General features: G+C 49.8%; 1 protein-coding gene across 1 annotated transcript in view; it reads right to left on the bottom strand.

Moving 5' to 3' along the window:
- EPHA5 (EPH receptor A5) overlaps positions 1–15,599 on the bottom strand; it is a 156,520-nt gene extending 140,921 nt beyond the window's left edge. Inside the window, exon 1 of the mRNA XM_054383320.1 lies at positions 15,002–15,599. Within this exon, the coding sequence (XP_054239295.1) occupies positions 15,002–15,599 (598 nt within the window). The remainder of the gene's footprint in view (positions 1–15,001) is intronic.
- Between the last annotated feature and the right edge of the window lie 3,545 nt (positions 15,600–19,144).

Here is a 19,144-nt window from a genome sequence, read left to right as displayed (position 1 = left end):
AGGGACACCTCCCACTAGACCAGGTCGCTCCAGGCCTCAACCAGCCTGGCCTCAGACACCTCCAGGGAGGGGGCATCCACAACCTCCCTGGGCAACCTGCTACAGTGTCTCACCACCCTCCCTGTCAAGAATTTCTTCCTAATCTCCAGTGTAAATCTACCTTCCTCAAACTTAAATACCATCGAGTGCAACACCCACTGCCAAGGCATGTTCACCTAAAGAAGGTAACACAAGAACATAGCCAGTGTGGAACACCTCCAGAGAAGTCTCCACCACTTCTCTGGTCAGCTTGCTCCAGGGCTCCACCATCCTTAACTTAAAGAAGTTACTCCTCACGTTTAAATGGAACTTCTTATATTCAAGTTTGTTCTTGATGAAAAGCTGTTCCAAACTGCCCAGAAAGGCCCAGACACACCAGGGTTACTCATCTTCACAAATTCACAGATTGCATCTGGTTGGAAGGGACCCTCAAAGGTCATCTTGTCCAACCCCTCTGCAGTCAGCAGGGGCACCTCCAACTACAGCAGGCTGCCCAGACATCAAGTTTGACCCTGAATGTTGCCAGGGACAGGGTCTCAACTACCTGTCTGGACAACCTGTTCCAGCACTTCACTACCCTCATTGTGCAGAACTTCCTCCTGATGTCCAAACTGAATCTCCCCTGCCCCAGTTTCAAATGCCATGAGTTCTGCACCAGACTGCAGAAATCCTGCCCTTCAAACCCCTCCTGGTTCCAGCTGGGAAATCAGTAGCAAGGCAGTCACCTAAGCTGGGTGCGCTGTTCCTCCAACGGACAAGGCTGGGAGGGAAAAACGACGCAGAGAGCACAACAAGAGGAGTGGAAGGGAAGTGAGTCAGGGTGGCCGGAAAACGTCGGCTGGTGGATGCAAGCACAACAGAAACTGGAGCACTCCTGGGGGGCTGAGGGCAGCTGCTGGTGCTTAAGGTAGAACCCTGCCATGCTGTAGCCTCCAGCCACCTCAGGGCACAATACTTCCCTGGGGCACCACCAGCACAGTGTCACTGGAGAAGGTGTGTCCAGCTGTGTGAGGAGGCCACACCATCTTATCAGAGAAGCATGGAATTGTTTGGGTTGGGAAATACCTTTAAGAATTACAGAACAATAGAATTGTTTGGGTTGGAAAAGCACTCTAAGATCATCCAGTCCAAACATAACCCCAGACCACCTTGGCCATGTCCCAGAGTGCCATGTCCACACATTTATTGAACACCTCCAGGTATGGTGTCTCCACCACCCCCCTGGACAGCCTGTTCAAATCCCTGATCACTCTTGCAGCAAAGACATTTTTCCTAATATCCTCCCCGGCACAATTTCAGGCTATAATCATCAAGTCCACATCTCTAGGGATGGGGCCTCACACCACATCCCTGGGCAACCTGTTCCAGTATTTCACCACTCTCATGGTCCAAAACTTCTTGATGTCCAACCTAAATCTTTCCTGCTCCAGTTTCAAATCATTGCCCCTCGTCTTATCACCACAGGCCCTTCTAAACAGTCCCTCCCCAGTCTTCCTGTAGGTCCCCTTCAGATATTGAAATGCAGCTGTCAGGGCTCCCCAGAGCCTTCTCTTCTCCAGGCTGAACAGCCCCAACTCTCTCAGCCTGTCCCCATAGCAGAGGTTCTCCAGCCCTCTGATCATCCTTCATGGCGCTCCTCTGGACCTGCTTCATCAGGTTGATGTCCTTCTTGTGTTGGGGACCCCAGAGCTGCACACAGCACTGCAGGTGAGTTCTCACCAGAGCAGAGAGGCAAAATCAGCTCTCTCCATCTGCTGGCCACACTGCTTTTGATGCAGCCCAGAGAGCAGTGAAAGACCTGGCAGAGCTCTTTCGGACTCATGTTTTAAGGTAGGCAATGTGGCAGAGAGGGATCACTGCAGCTCGCCCTGCTTTCCAAGTGCTGTTCTGGAAGCCATAGGCACCTGCAGCACTGTAATCTCAGGGTATGGGAGCGACTCAACCTTCTGCATGCTGGACAGGGAAGGCAGCAGGATCTAGGAGGTGAAAGTGCATTACCTTTAGAGAAGGGGAGGATCAGATGAATCACATCGTTGTGGAACTCCTCCTCCTACACCACTCTTCGCTAGTGGACTCATTACCAGCTGAGGACAAGGGAGTGCTGGTCTCAAACCGAGAAAGGCCAAACTCTCTGCACCACAAACAGGCTCTACAAGTTAAAGCCACCACTCACTGGACCTTGTGCAAACTGGTCAGTCAGCATCTCCTCTGCTTGCAGCTTCAGTTTTCAGTAGACTCCAGAGCAAGTGGCAGGAACCCTCGAACTAGGAGGTAGCCATGGGCACCTCATATTTCACCCTTATGTTTGAAGGAGCCTTGCTAGAAAGAGCTTTCTTCAGCATCAACCCCCAAGGTGGGAATAGAGATGCCTGAGATCTGTACTGGGATGCTGTAAGCAGCCATAGGACTGTAGCAGCAACATGAGGTCAGGACTTCAAGGCTGGATTGGGCTGTGGCTGATAACTTTGGTAACTCTTCAACCTCCTGAAAGGAGGCAGGAGCCAGGTGGGAGGTGGTGTCTTCTCCCTAGCTCCAATAGGAATAGAAGAAATGGCCCCAAGTTGCACCAGGGGAGGTTTAGGTTAGATGTTAGAAAAAATCCTCTTGGCTGAAAAGGTTCTCAAAGACTGGAACAGGCTGCCCAGGAGGCATCAAGAAACATGTGCACATGGCACTTGGGCACATGGTCTAACAGCCATAGTGGTATTGGGTTAATGGTTGGAATCAATGATCTTGAATCCAACCAAAACGATTTTATGGTTCTATGAAAATCATTTGTACCACCTATTGTCCTGGAAGCCTCTGCCCAAGCAAGACATAAGTTAAACACCAGAATCGAAGTCATTTGACACCTCAGCAGCATCAGAGGGCCCACATAATTTATGTAATCACAACCATGATGTGGCAGGATGAAAAATACTATAGCAAGGATTCATTCTTGCAAGGGAAAACATTTGCAGCAGCACAACAGCCCAGCAGAAGAAAAGCAGGATTGTTGTGATGAATAATGCATATTGCCTATGGTACTAATTAACCTTCTACTCCACCAAGATATTATAGAACAATGAGGCTAATTTGAATGTGGCCCCACACTTTTCCCAATGGCATCTGGGAAATCAATCATTAGAACACCTAAAAATGGAATTTCTACAAAACAGAAGCCTTTACTACACACAGAATGTTTTTGTTTCTCTCTGGTTACAGCCCAGGTTGGTTTTGTGTCCCCACACGCAATGCACAAGCACAGACAGAGACTCCACAGCCAGAAGTGTTCCTGCTTGGCTGTCCACATCTTCTCATCCATCTGCCAGCACCGCTCAGGCAGGGACAACCTGCCTCCAACTAAAGTCCACAAGGTCTCTGCAGACTTGAGATGTCCAACAGACATAACTGCAGCACGACTGTCACACAGAATCACAGAATGTTAGGGGTTGGAAGGGATCTCAGGAGATCATTAAGTCCAACACCCCTGACAGAGCAGGATCACCTAGGACAGGTCACACAGGAACACATCCAGGTGGGTTTTTGTTCAGTGGAGCCCAGTGACAGGACAATGGGTAACAAACTAGAACATTAGAAGTTCCATCTAAACATGAGGAGGAACTTCTTTAATTTAAGGGTGCTGAAGCTCTGGAGCAGTCTGCCCAGAGACGTGGTAGAGTCTCCATCTGTGGAGACATTCAAAACCCACCTGTGTGTGTTGCTGTGTGGTCTTCTTTAGGTGAATCTGACTTGCTGGACTAAATGATGTCTAGAGGTCCCTTCCAACCCTACCACTGTAATTCCGTGGTCTGGCAGAGGGCACTGTCCCCCCATTTACCCCTGCCCCTCGCAGACACCATCTCCAAGGCAGTGCGTGACTGGTGGCCTTCCCCATCAGGGTGACAGAGCTGCTGTCAATGCCATAAGCCATGCTCAGAGCTCACTCAATAGCAGACTCACACAATCATTGCACTTGTCCCCAGGCACCACATTTCCAGCTGGCAGCCATCCCACACACCACAGAGTGAAAACCCCACGTAGCACAGCAGCAAAAGCAGGCCCAGGAGGTGTTTGACCTGACTGCTGAGTATTGAGGTATTGGCGCATCGAGAAGATGAGACCCAGAGCTGAGGAGGATGCCAGGTGTTGAGCACACAGCGCTGCAGCAGCACCTGGGGAGAGGCTTCCTAGCATGCACCAAGTCCTCCAAGCAGGATCCAAGGACTGGCAAGTCATTTTCAACTGTAGTAAGAGTGAGGAGTGACTGGAAACTTCTTTCCTACTCCTTGTGCAAGGAGCACACTGTAGAATCATAGAATCCATGGGCTTGGAAAAGCCCTTTTAAGATCTCCCTAGTAACAGGTGACAGAAGGAGAGGAAACGGCCTCAAATTGTGCAGTGGACATTTAGGTTGGAGATTAGGAAAAAATTCTTCACTGCAAGAGTGGTCAGGCACTGGAAAAGACTGTCCAGAGAGGTGGTAGAGTCACCATCCCTGGAGGTGTTCAAGAAATGTGTGGACATGGCACTTGGGAGCGTGGTTTAGTGGCCATGGTGGTGTTAGGTTGATGGTTCACTTGATGATCTTAGAGTTCTCTTCCAACCTAAACAATTCTGTGATTTTAGACTCTCAGGTCTGGACCAAACTAGCTTTGCACATGAGTGATGGATTACATCTGTGGAGCTTATAGCTGCCTGCATCTGCCTGTGTGGGCCCACAGTGCTGTGACCCCAGCCACGACTGCAGGCATTACCCAGTCTACACTCCCTGCTGTGGGCTCTGTCGGAGGATGCTGTGGCTGTCACCACAGCAGAGCAGGTCCTGGCTGCTGTGACACTTGATTCATCCGGGCAGCAGCATGCCTGGAAGGTTGAGTGCCCTCTTTTAGTGGAAGTATGCAAGACAGTCAAGGGCAGCTAAGCAAACGAGTTTTGACAGATTAAATCATGCTTGAACTGTGAGAGCAGGGAAAAAATCATGTAAAAGCTCTGCTAAAAATAAATAAATAAAACAACCCAAAGCAAACAGAAACCCACAAAGGCTTCACAAATAAATAAATAATGGGGGCCAGCCTCATGCACAGGAATGGGAGAAAAGCTTTTAGCTGAGTCTGACTGAAAACTTGGGTAGGCAAGGGAGAGAGAGAAATCATTTTGAAAGGCAAACATCTGCCTTCTTCTGCAGAGGTTGCCAAGGGAAGTGGCAGAGTCACTGTCATGGGAGGTGATGAAGAAATTTGTGGACATGGCACTTTTGGACATGGTATAATGGCTGTGGTGGTGTTGGGTTGAAGGTTGGACTCGATGATCTTGGAGAGCTTTTCCAACCCAAACAATTCCATGGTTCTAGGTTTGTAGTCATTTCCATGCATGTTACTTCAAGGATGAATCTCCTGCCACTCACCTGCTCTGCCACTAAAAGACCATCAATTGTTCAGGCAACAAAAGCAGTCTCCAAACCAGGTGGGACAGGAAGTGAAATCCAACCATCTGTACACTTGTCCTTATCAGCACACAGCATCACAGCAATGTGGAAATTGGAAGGGACCTCCAGAGACCATCCACAGTCCTTTTCTCTGAAGTCCTTCAAAACCCACCTGGACATTGTGATCCTGGGCAAACAGATCTAGGGGTTTTGAAGGACTACAGAGAAGGAGACTCCATAACCTCTCTGGGCAGCCTGTTCCAAGGTTCCAGCACCCGTGCAGCAGAGAAATTTCTCCTCATGTTTAAGTGAAACCTTCTGGGTTCCAGTTTGTGCCTGTTGTCCCCTTGTCCTATCAGTGGGCACCACATAAAAAAGTCCAGCCCCATTCTCTTGACCCCCCATCCTTTAGACACTGATCAGCATTGATCAGATCCCCTCTCAGGATGCTCTTCTCCAAGATTAACAGCCTCAGGACTCTCAACCTGTTCTCACAAGAGAGATGTTCCTCATGATCTTTGTGGCCCTGCATTTAACTTTCTCCAGAAGTTCCCTGTCCCTCTTGAACTGGGTGCCCAGAACTGGACACAATACTCCAGATGTGGTCTCACCAGGGCAGAGTACAAGCAGAGGAGAACCTCTCTTGACCTATCAGCCACACCAACGTGCACACAAAAGCCCTAAGCAGCATCTGGCTTGGAACTGGAGGATCCTGTGAGTGGCTTTCCCACAGCACTCCGAGCCTCCAGTCATTTTTACCTCAAATTACCTCTGCAGACACTTGGCTCAGGAGGTTTCCTCCTGGATAGATAATACTCAATCTGTTGCAAGTCAACCATAGCAATGAAGGAAATCCCACCAGGTCATGGGGCAACCATGGACCTTGGCAATTAACCATGGCACCTCCCTATCCTCCTGAATTCTTTCTTCTCTGCTGTGGATTTCTTCCAGTAATTAACATGCCCGATTGCCTTGGATTTACATGAATAAAAGGCTGGCTCCTGTCCCAAATCCCATCATCGCTGCTGCTCCTCAAGCCCACATAGAGCCTCAGCAGTGATGAAGTCCACAGCCCTGCCTCTGTCACTGCCTGCCTTGCAGGCTCTCTGCAAAGCAGCTGGGAGCTAGGAAGCTGCAGCCTGCAGGCTGCTTCCACTGAATACCAAATGAGCTGGTCAGGAGCAGCTTTCCCTTCAGCTCTGCAGCAATTAAAAAGCTTCCTTTCTAGGCAGCTTTTGAAGGCTATACTGTGACCTCTGATCACCACTGTGATGGAATGACAGACTGGCCAACCCAGGGCAAGACCTCAAATGGCAATATTTGGGGAATTAAAAACTACAGCACAGGAAGTTCCACCTCAATGTGAGGAAAAACTTCTTTACTATAAGGGTCACAGAGCACTGGAGCAGGCTGCCCAGAGAGGTTGTGGAGTCTCCTTCTCTGGAGACTTTCAAGACCCATCTGGATGTGTTCCTGTGCAACCTGTGCTAGATCCTATGGTCCTGTTCTGGCAGGGGGTTGGACTCAAAGATCTCCAGAGGTCCCTTCCAACTCCTAATATCCTCTGATCCTGTGATTGAAGCACAACTGACCATTCAGGAGGCAGCCATTTCACTTGGAGGACGGTAACCACGGTTCTGGTGAGCAATAAAGATCATGGTGGCTCCATATACAGGCTGAAGAACCCCAAATGTCTCAGCCTGCCTTCATAGCAGAGGTGCACCAGCCCTCTAATCATCACAGAATTGTTTCATTTAGAAGAGACCTCTAGGATACAGCCCAACCATCAACCTAAGACCACCATGGCCATTAAACCATGTCCCACAGTGCCATGGCCACATGTTTCCTGAACACATCCAGGGATGATAACTCATCATCTTCACAGAATGACATAACTTATATCATCTACCATAAGTTAGGTGGAATGAGAGTTCTGACAAATAAGCTTTGGCAGAGCCTGGGCAGCCAGAGAGGTTGCAGCCACCCTTCTGCTACAAATCCCCATGCAGGCACAGAACTCATGTCTTATCTGTCCCCAGGCTAGAAGAGCATCAGGACAAGCCCTCCATCAGTCTCATGAGCTCATGGCCAAGCTATCCAGCTCTGCAGAGCCAGCAACAGGACAGACTAGACAGCTGGGGAAAGCCACATCTTAAAGCAATTAAATTCACAGCAGTCCTGCACTTAATATTGCGCCAGAGTCCTTAAACGCTTGGAACTCCCACAATCAATAAGCAAGCTGGGTCTGAGCAAGGCCACAACACAGAAGGCCAATGGCATCCAGAAGAGGGCCACAAAGATGATCAGGGGCTGCAGCACCTCTTCTATGAGACAGGCTGCGGGAGCTGGGCTTGTTCAGCCTGGAGAAGAGAAAGCTCCGAGAAGACCTTAGAGCAGTCTTCCAGTACCTGGAAGGGGCTACAAGAAGGCTGCAGAGGGAGAGCTTCCACAGGCCTGCAGCGACAGGATGAGGGGAAGTGGTTTGGAGTGGTTTGAAATGAGAGAAGAGCAGATTTAGATTGGACGTTAGGAACAAGTTCTGCAACGTGAGGGTGCTCGAACACTGCAAGAGGCTGCCCAGGGAGGGAGTTGAGGCCCCATCCCTGCAGATATTCAAGGTCAGACTCAACAAGGCTCTGAGTCCAGCCTTCAACTCAACACCACCACGGACATTAAACCATGTCCCGAAGTGCCATGCCACACATTTCTTGAACACCTCCAGGGATGGCGAATCCACCACCTCCACAGGCAGCCTCTGTTCCAATCCCTAACTACTCTTGCAGCAAAGAAATGTTTTCCTCATCTCCAATCTAAACCTCCCCTGATGCAATTTCAGGCACCAGGGTTACAAATGTAGAAGGTAGTGCAGAAGGTTCCAACTCATTAGCCAAGCATGATACACTGCACACCCACAGATGCCGTGCCTCTGATCAGGAGGGCAAACACACAGCCAAGATAAAAGCAATACTGAATCAATTCTGCTGCAACACAGCTTAGATCTGTGGAAAACGCTTCCCTGCTCCTGTTAATGATTGCAGGTGCAGAACAGAACACCTTGACAGGTCCAGATCAGACAAGAGAAGCAGGGGGTTTAGGTTGAAAGCAATTCTAAGATCATCCACTCCAACCACCAAAACTGCCAAATCTGGTGCCAGTTCCTCTCTTCCTGTCACTTGTTCCTAGGGAGAAGAGCCCAATCCTCACCTCACTCCAGCCTCTTTTCAGGCAGTTGTAGAGAGCAATGAGGTCTCTACTCAGCCTCCTTCAGACTAAACAACCTCAGTTGCCTCAATTGCTCCTCACCAACCCTGTTCTCCAGACCCTTCACCAGCTTTGTTGCCCTTCTCTGGACATGCTCCAGCCCTTCAATGTCCTTCAAGAGTGAGTGGCCTAAAACTGAACCTAGGACTCAAAGTGTGGCCTCACCAGTACTGAGTCCAGAAGGACAATCCCTTCCCTAGCCCAAATGGCCACACCACTGCCAATCCAGACCAGGATGCTGGTGGCCTTCTTGCTCACCTGGGCACAGCCTGGCTCATCCTAGGCTAACTGCCAATCAACACCCCCAGGTCTTTTTCTCCTGGGCAGTTTCCAGACACTCTGCCCCAAGCCTAGAGCATTCATGAGGTTGTTGTGACCCAGAGGTTCAGGACCCAGCACTTGACCTTGTTGAATGTCATACAGCTGACCTTGAGCCATTGGTCCAGCCTGGCCAGGTCCCTCCGCAGAGCCTTCCTACCCTCCAGCAGATCAACACTGATAGCCATCTTATTGTCATAGTGAGGTTACCTCAATCCCCTCACCTAGATCATTGATATAGACATTAAACAGAACTGTCCCCAGCACTGGGCCCCGAGGAACACCACTGGTGACCAGTCATCAACTGGCTTTAACTCTGCCATCCAGCACTCTTTGGCCCTAGCCATGCTCATAGCTCTCTAGAGAACATCCCCATACCCCCTGCAGTCCCAGCTGCCTGTTGCTGAGATGCAGCATCCAGGTGCTTGTCCATACCTCTGGACAGACACCACACAACCTGCTGCCAAAAACTGCAGCTACCTCTGACACTGGCTGGTTTTGTGTCTAATTAAAATGAACCAGGCACTCCAGCTGATAATTATCTAAACACCTTCCATGCTCCACTCCCAACCAATTTGATTTTAATCAGCAAAACGCACGAGAAGTATGAAGGATGGGCAAAGACCTCCCCAGAGGGGGCAACTCTAGTTCCAAATTCAGTATTTTCCATGTACTGAATATTTCCATCAATGTTTTGCTTGCCATGTAATCACCTCCCAGTAGAACAATTAAAAAGGGTTTTTTTTGTTATGTATTTATTTATATCCCTGGCTTTTTCTTGTTTTCCACTCCACCACAAGGGTAACAGCAGACTTGCCTTATTCACCCGAGTCCTAGCTAAGAAATCTCCCAGAAGACAAACAGAATTTAGCTGCATCTAGCATCCATAACAAGGAGTTTAGAGAGAGACTTCCCAGAAGCACAGAATGGTGGGGGTTGGAAGGGATCTTATCAACTCCAACCTCCCTGCCAAAGTGGAGTCTCCCACAGCAGGTTGCCCAGATCTCACCTGGAGTACTGCATCCAGCTCTGGAACCCTAAACACAGGAAGGACATAGACCTGATGGAGTGAGTCCAGAGAACAGCATAAAATGATCAGAGGACTGGAGCACCTCTGCTGTGAGGACAGGCTGAGGGAGCTGCATCCTGCAGAAGAGAAGCCTCCAGGGAGACCTAATAGCAGCCTTCCAGTACCTGAAGGGGGCTACAAGAAGGCTGCAGAGGAACTGTTTCCAAAGGCCTGCAGTGACAGGATGAGGTGCAATGGTTTGAAATGAGGGAAAAGCAGATTTAGAGTGGATGTTAAGAACAAGTTCTGCACCATGAGGGTGCTGGAACACTGCAACAGGTTGCCCAGGGAGGGAGTTGGGGCCACATCCCTGGAGATATTCAAGCTGAGGATGGAAAAGGCTCTGAGCAACCTGATCTAGTGGAAGATGTCCCTGCTAACTGTGGGGGGATTGGACTGGATGACCTTTGGAGGTTCTTTCCAACCTGAACCATTCTATGATCAGAATGTCCAAGCAGTTTTGGAATCTCTCCAGAGAAGGAGACTCCACAAGCTTTCTGGGCAGTACCTATGGGGAAGAGACAGGCAAACAAATTTTGGAGGGGAGTGAAGAAAAGTTGTCCCACGTCTGCACCTACATCAGATGCAAAGCCCAGAAACACTGGATGCTTTGGAGCAAAATCCGAGGTGCAAAAGAATTTATACATGTGCAGCAGCATGGTTCTATTTCCTAAAAATAAAGGGCCAGGGAAGGCAGATGCTGAGCTGCAGCCTCACCACCTGAGGAGAGCACACAGAGAGATTTGGTCAGGATTCAGGGTTTGTTTGTGGTACCAGCCCTGTGTGTCACTCACAAGTCATGCCCCTAGGACAGCTGCTGTGCAGACACAGAAGCACCACAGTCAGCAGCCCTGCCTGTACCATCAGCATGTCTGCCAGCCCTCACTTGCCTCCCAGCCCGGCCCAGATGGTGCCTTCTACTCACAGGCTGAGAAGAGCACTACCTCTGCCTGCCTGCTCCCACACAGCTGAGAAAACCAAAAATCAACCCCAAACAATTCTCTCCAAATAGCCCTGCCAAGTGCTGATCAGCAAGAGGGCAATCACAGCTCTGAGCAAAGGCCTTCAGTGTCTGCGCTGATTGCACCACTCTGAGAGGAAGAGGAGTACCTCTGCTTCACCCCCATCAGAGTCACAGATTGCACTGGGTTGGAAGGGACCCTCAAAGGTCATCTACTCCAATCCCCTGCACTCAGCAAGGACTCCTCCAACTAGAGCAGGCTGCCCAAGGACACATCAAGTTTGATATCGAATGTCTCCAGGCACAGGGTCTCTGTTACATCCCTTCTAAACAGTTCTCCCCAGCCTTCCTGTAGGTCCCCTTCAGATACTGAAATGCAGCTCTAAGGTCACCCAGGAGCCTTCTCTTCTCCAGGCTGAACAGCCCCAATTCTTTCAGCCTATCCCTATAGCAGAGGTTCTCCAGCCCTCTGATCATCTTGGTAGCCTCCTCTGCACCCTCTCCAGCAGGTCCATGTCCCTCTTGTGTTGAGGACCTCAGAGCTGGACTCAGCACTGCAGCTGAGGTCTCACCAGAACAGAGCAGAGGGGCAGAATCCTCTCTCTCCATCTGCTGGCCATGCTGCTTTGGATGCAGCCCAGGCTGCCACTGGCTTTCTGGGCTGCCAGTGCCCATTGCTGGCTCATGTCCAGCTTCTCACCCACCAGCACCCACAAGTCCTTTTCTGCAGGGCTGCTTTCAACCTCATCATCCCCCAGCCTGGATTGATCTCAAAAGTCACTCTGACCTGGGTGCAGGACCTTGCACTTTGCCTTGTTGAACCTGATGAGATTCTCCTCAGCCCACCTCTCCACCCCCCCCCCAGGTCCCTCTGGACAGCCCCATCCTGTCCTTCAGACTTACCAACCACACCATTCAGCCAGGAACAAAATCACCCCAAGATCTGCTTTGGCATCTGAACTTCTGATCTGTGTCAGCTGACCTGTGTCAATGAGTTTTCATTCCATCCAGAATAAAAGTGGATGTGTGGATGTGGCACTTGGGGACATGGTGTACTGGCCATGGTGGTGTTGGGTTGATGGCTGGACTGGATGATCTTAGAGGTATTTTCCAACCCAAACAACTCCATGATTCTTTAAGCAGAATAAATAACATCAAGAACTCTATGTGCTTATAGATGCTCTGTGTTTTTCTCTGCCAGATGGCCTGACTGGTGTTTGTGAAAGGCTCTCCCTGCTCCTGGCTGACACAGGGATGGTCTCAGCACTCTGTGGTTGTAGCTCTGACAAACACCTAAATAACTTCTGACCTTTGCTTTGTAAATCACTTGGGTGCAGCTCACCAGCAGTCTCCCTGCTTGCTTCCACTTAGGTAGAAGCAGCTTATTAGTGACTGTGCTTCAGGGAACACTCAGGCCTGACTTTGTTTATTCAAATTTCTCCCTCAAAGATGACATTTTCCAAGCTCCAGTGGCACATCTGGACAGAGCCAGGCTACACTCTCTTATTAGAGGTGATGTAAATCCCAGTTACCCTCACAAATATGTGCACCATTGAAATCCCTTTTGCCTACAAATCATTAATTGGCACTGATGCTCTGAATTCATCATCTTGTCAGCAGGGTTCCTGTTTGAAGAAGGCACTGACAGACACAGCTGAGCAATTCTTCTCACTGGGGACACTCAGGTTGTAAATATGACGTGGTCTGATCTCCTTGTGCAATGTGTTGGCTGTACAGACAGCCAGGCAGTGCTGAACTCAAACTATGTGGATTTTTACAAGGTCTTGCACCCGGGTTGGGGCAATCCCAAGCACAAATCCAGGCTGGGTGAGGAGTGGCTCAAGAAAAGCCTGGAGAAGGAGTTGGCAGTGTCAGTTGATGACCAACTCACCATGAGCCAGCAATGGTCTCTGGCAGCCCAGAAGGCAGCTGTGTGCTGGGCTGCATCCAAAGCAGTGAGAGCAGCAGGACAAGGAGGGGATTCTGACCTCTGCTCTACTCTGCTGAGACCCCACCTGCAGCACTGCATCCAGTTCTGGTGCCCCCAGCAGAAGAAGGACATGGAGCTGCTGGAAAGGGTCCAGAGGAGACCACCTTCAGGTGAAGGAGACACTCCTGGTCAGAAAGCACACCCCACAAGCTGTTCCTCCAAAAATAACCATCCCCATGTGTTTCTCTTCAAGTCAACCCTTGAGGAGACTTGAAGTGTGTGATCCTCAGGGGCACAGTGTTTGAATAAGGACTAAAGGATCAAGGCCAGAGGTTGCTCTGGAGATGCACTGAGCTCTGCTCTGCCCTAACACTGCAAACACCACTCAGGAGGGTCTACAGCCAGATGTACAGAAAAAGCAACCCTGAGTGTACTGCTTCATTCAAATACTTTTTTCAGTTTTTTCCCCCTCTTTTTATGTCCAAACAAGTTTTAAGATGAACCTTTCATGACAGGAGGGCAAAATTTATAAGTAAGCATGTAATAAATTGAGTGATAAAATGAGATAGGATCAGAGAATCCCTTTGGTTGGAACGGACCTTTAAGATTGTGTCCAACCATTCTCTAACTCTAGCAAGTCTGGTGCTAAACCATGGCCCTCAGCACCACATTCCTGTGCCCCTTTGAAACACCTCCAGGGATGGGGATTCAACCACTTTTCTGGGTAGCCTGTTCCAGGCTTTGAGAACCCTTTCAGTCAAGAAGCTCCTTCTCATATCCAACCTAAACCTCTCCTGGTGCAACCTGAGGCCATTTCCTCTCCTCTCATACTAAGGAGAGGAGACCAAGCCCCTCCTTGGACGAACCCTGTTTTCATGGAGTTGTAGAGAGCAATGAGGTCTCCCCTCAGCTTCCCCTTCTCCAGGATAAACAACCCCAGGCCCCTCAGCTGCTCTTCCCCAGCCCTGTTCTCCACACCCTTCACCAGCTTTGTTGCCCTTCTCTGGACCAGCTCCAGCCCCTCAATGTCCTTACTGGAGTGTGAGGCCCAAAACTGAACCCAGGACTCCAGGTGTGGCCTCACCAGTGCTGAGTCCAGGGGGACAATTCCTGCCCTTTTGGATCCAGGCCAGGATGCTGGCGGCCTTCTTGCCCACCTGGGCACACACTGGCTCACCTTTAGCCATCTGTGGATCAACATCCCCAAGTCCTTCTCTGCTGGGCAATTTTCAGCCACTCTGCCCCAAGCTTGCAGTGCTCATGGGGTTGTTACAGCCCTGATTATCCACCCTTAGAGGACCTTGTGCTTCTTTGAAAGCCGCCTTTTTCCAGTCCTGGGCTTTAGATACCCCAGCTCTCCTGCCAAAGTCCCTGATGGTTCAGGAGACCTGTGCTAAGCAGCAGCTCAGGAACCTTGGCCCGCTACTTGTGTGAAACCTCAGCATACATGGAAGCATTTTTATCAGCAGGGATTTAGGCTTAACTCTGAACAGCTGAGCAGCTTTGAATTCAATTATTTACCAGAGAGGAAAATCAATCACCTCACACCACAGCAAATCCTCATTCCCCCCACAGAGTGAGAAAGGGAGAAAAACAGTCTCCTTTAAATACAAAACCAAAACACATCTCGCACAGGGAAACAGACTTCAAACATTTCCTGGCACAGGAGGAAATCAAGCTGAAGAAACAGAGCTTCTAACATTCCTAAGGAATCCCAATATCGAGGCAAAACAACGTAAGGATTTAAACAGCACAGTGCTTGGCAGGGAAAAGGGACATGCTAGGTTCTCCCTCTCCACAGCCCTCAACGCACCAGAAGGCATCAAGTCCCACCACACCCACCCAGGACCTCTGCCTTCACCCTGGCACAGCCAAAGGACCTCGGTGGAAGTGAGGAGCCAGCCCATCGCCGCCCACTCAAGCAGTCCCCGGTGCCAGGGGAGCGCAGAACGCCAAGGCTGCGTGCAGTGCCGGGCAGCGCCGGGCAGCCCCCGGGCAGCCCCCGCAGGCCCTTACCGTGGCAGGTGTTGTTCTTCTCCTCATAGCCTGCCTTGCACAGGCACTTCCCGATGGGCACCAGCCACTCCCCCTCAGCGCTGCAGTGCATCTTGGGGGCCTCCTCTGTCACCGAGTGGTCGACGCAGACGCCGGCCACCTCCAGCAGCTGCGAGGAGTCTGCTCCCGTGATGGTGTCGGGGAAGCGAGCCAGGTTGCGGACCACCGAGGGGCACTTCTTGTAGTACACGCGCACAGAGACCAGGGCGATGCAGGCCCCCACGTCCTGGAAAGCCAGGTAAAAGCCCTTCTTGCTGAGGGGCCCAACGTCTCTCACCTCCGTGTTTAACTTCATGACTCTGTCGCCAAGGTCCAGCTCGGTGAAGCTCTCGTCGGCAGCGATGGTGTCGATCTTGATGTACTGGTTTTCTCTCACCTTCCTCCCGTCCTCGTCGTCTGACTCAAAGTAATACATGTTGAAAGTCTCCTTGCACGTCCCCAGTCCTCCTGGAAGGCTGTTACAGTCCCTCAGGGTGAATTTGAGCTCGATGAAGATGCGGGATGCCCCTTCATTAGAGATCCAGCTGGTCAGAAGCCAGTTGTTCTGATTCTGTTCCATCACCTTGCACACTTGGTAGGTGTGTATGGGAGCATAGTTCTCATCCACCTCACCGATCTCTTCCCACTGTGCGAAAAAGGAAACACATTAAGGTCACAGCTCCCACAAAATCTCAGCTTTCCCATCTAAGAGGGCCTTGAGCTTCCAAAAGACCCACACAGAATGTGGAAAATAATCACAGCATGGTAGTGGTTGGAAGGGACCTCTGGAGATCAAGTCCAACCCTCCTGAGAAGTCAGATTCACCTAAAGAAGGTCACACAGGAACACATCCAGGTGGGTTTTGAATGTCTCCAGAGATGGAGACTCCACCACATCTCTGGGCAGCCTACTCCAGGGGTCCAGCACCCTTAAATTAAAGAAGTGCCTACTCATGTTTAGAAGGAACTTCCTATGTTCAAATTTGTGCCTGTTACTCCTTGTCCTGTCACTGGGCACCACTGAACAAAGCCTGGTCCCATCTTCCTGACACCCACCCTGATGAAAGCATTGATGAGATTCCCCCTCAGACTGCTCTTCTCCAGACAGAACAGCCCAAATTCTTCCAGTCTTTCCTCATCACAAAAATGTTCCAGACCTCTCATCATCTTTGTAGCTCTTTGCTGTACCTTCTCCAGTAAGTCCAGAACTGGAGCCCAGAACGGGGCACAATACTCTAGCTGTGGCCTCACCAAGGCAGAGTAGAGGGGAAGGAGAATTTCCCTCGACCTGCTGGCCACATTCCTCTTGATGTACTCCAGGACACCACTGGCCTTCTTGGCCACAAGGGAACATTCCTGGCTCATGGTCAATCTGTTGTCCATCAGAACCCTCAGGTCCTTTTCCCCATTCTCTTCAGACAGAGCTGCCTCTCCCCAGAGACTTCAGGCAGCTACCCCCCTTCTGCTTTTACATCCCTCCCCGAGCAGGGGATGGAAGTATGAGCCCCTGCACCTTCTGCCTGGTCCCACTAGAGATACCAGACAAGTATGTCACAGAACAGTATGGGCTGGAAAGGACCTCTGGAGAACACTGAGTCCAATCTCAAAGCTAAAGCAGGGTCATTTTGACCAAAAAAGGAATACAGAGTAGAGGACAGAAGGCAGCACCTGATGGTTACTGGAAAAGAAAACTCAGCAGCTTAAAGAGACAGCATCCAGCTGAAAATATGGGCACAGGAAAAGCAAAATATAAGCAAAATCTATGCAATGGAGGAATCCCTCTCTGCAGCACCTCATTTCTTAGATATAAATCAACCCCATCTGCAGGATTAAAACAAAAATGCAACTGTTGATTTGTGCTTAATGTTCTCCCTCTGTCTTTTAGAGCCCTAACAAGGGAAACACAAATGCATTCCAATGGCCTGCTGTTAAATCATTTATAGGAGACCTATTTCTGATTCAGGGATTTCCAGCAAGCTGCTGCTGGTGAGTTAACAGAAGCTAAAGGTTGCACTCAGCTCCATCAATAGGAAGCATGCAATTCATGCAGGCTGGCTGCCTAGAGAGAGGCCCAAGATCTCACACATCTAACTACAACTCCAAGAGCTCAAAAAGCACTCAGTGGAGTGGCCTTGGGTTAAATGGACAATTTTAAACCACATTCACCAGATGTCTTGCTATTCAGCCTTCTTTCTAATCCCCAGGATTCCAGGACTGCAATTTGCTACCACAGCACAGAGCACACACAAAAAAGCTACTGCTCCACAAAAACAAATACTGACAGCAGGGATGAGCATCTCAAAGCTTTTGTTTGTTTGGTTTGCAGGAGAAGAGATTCATTTTTTATTTTTTTTTTTAGCAAGGAGAATTTCTATTACTGGTTTTCAGTAACTCAGTTCGTCTCTTTAGTGACTGCTAAAGGAGATGTGGAAATTTCAAGCCTCTTTCATAGAATCATAGAATTGTTTTAGTTGGAAAAGCCCTCTAAGATCATCAAGTCCAAGCATCAACCCAATACCACCATGGCCATTAAACCATGTCCCCAAGTACCATGTCACAGAATCACATAATTGCTCATTCCACACAACCTGGCACTGCTGAAGGCAAAATTACACTGTTAGCAAAATCCTAGGAATCTTAAGGAGCAAAAGGCAGCTTAAGATTTACCTGGAACCTTCCCAGCTGGACTCCTTCCCTCCATGGATCATAGAATCACCAACTCATTTTGGTTGGTAAAGCCCTTCAAGATCATCCAGTCCAACCATTCTCTAACTCTACCAAGGATGGTGCTAAACCATGGCCCTCAGTACCACATCTCTGCCTCTTGGAAACACCTCCAGGGATGGGGATTCAATCACCTCCCTGGGCAGCCTGTTCGAGTCTTTGAGAATCCTTTCCATCAACAAGTTTCTTCTAAGATCCAACCTAAACCTCTCCTGATGCAACTTGAGGCCATTTCCTCTCCTTTGATCATTTGATCCCAGGAAGAAGAGACCAATCCCCACTGCACTGCAACCTCCTTTCAGGGAGTTGTAGAGAGCAACATCTCTGTGTCATGCAACCTGCTGCTGTTCCCACCACTCAATTCACAGGCTCCCTGGGTACAAGAAGCCTCCATCCTTTCCCATTAAATTTTTCACCCCACCACATGGAGCTCAGCATCAAGTGCAAATTAATTCTGGTATCTGCTGGCACAAAAAGGCAACATTAAGACTGTATTTATGCATTTTCACTTTTTTTTTTCTTTTGGACACAGATCCCGGGCTTTCAATGAGTGAAAGCATCTGAGATATCCCACATAGAATCATAGAATGGTTGGAAAAGACCTTTAAGATCAAAGTCTAACCCAGCACTGACAAGTCCACCTTTACTCCAACCCCCAACTGGCTCCAACCTCCTCTTAGGCAGTTGTAGACAGCAATGAGGTCTCCCCTCAGCCTCCTCCTCCCCAATCTAAACAACCCCAGTTCCCCTGGTGACTCCTCAGAGGATCTGTTCTCAAAACCTTTCACCATCTTTGTTGAACCTTCTCTGGACATGCTCCAGCCCCTCAATGTCCTTCTTGTAGTGAGGGGCCCAAAACTGACCCCAGTGTTGAAAGCCTGGCCCATAGCCAGCAGAGGGTAATCTTACCCCCAAACCCTGTTGCTAAACCCAGCAGGAACACAAAGTGCTGCAGCAGAGGTTATGCATGGGGTTATGCAATCCCCAAGCCAAGTCAGAAGAGGAGTGCTGCTGCCCTTCCAGAATGACAGCCCAGCCCAGCATCCAGCTCTCTGCCATTTCTCCTGTCTTCCATCCCAGCAACATTTGGACGGTCTCTTTGATTTCCTTTCATGCAGCTGATGTTAAGATCTGGCTGCCAATCAGTGGCCTCCAGCCCCCTCCCATACACACGCTCCCTACCACTCCTCAGCTTCCTCTGGCAGCCTGCTTCTCCCATTCCCTTTGTTGCTCTGCTCCCATCACAAAGCCCAAAATCTTGGTTGTTGCCTTTTTTTAGCTGCCTGCTGGCTTTCCACCTGCTCTCCTAGCACAGAACTAATGCAAATAATAAGCAGGCTCTCCTCTGCACTGTCTCAGTGACTTCAGCGAGGTCACCTAAGGCTACATCTCCAGTGAAAGC

This window comes from Indicator indicator, chromosome 8 (genome assembly GCF_027791375.1).
Source record: "Indicator indicator isolate 239-I01 chromosome 8, UM_Iind_1.1, whole genome shotgun sequence".
Lineage (NCBI taxonomy): Eukaryota > Metazoa > Chordata > Aves > Piciformes > Indicatoridae > Indicator > Indicator indicator.
Note: the sequence above shows the minus strand (reverse complement) of the source record. Positions and strands in the feature narration are given on the sequence as shown.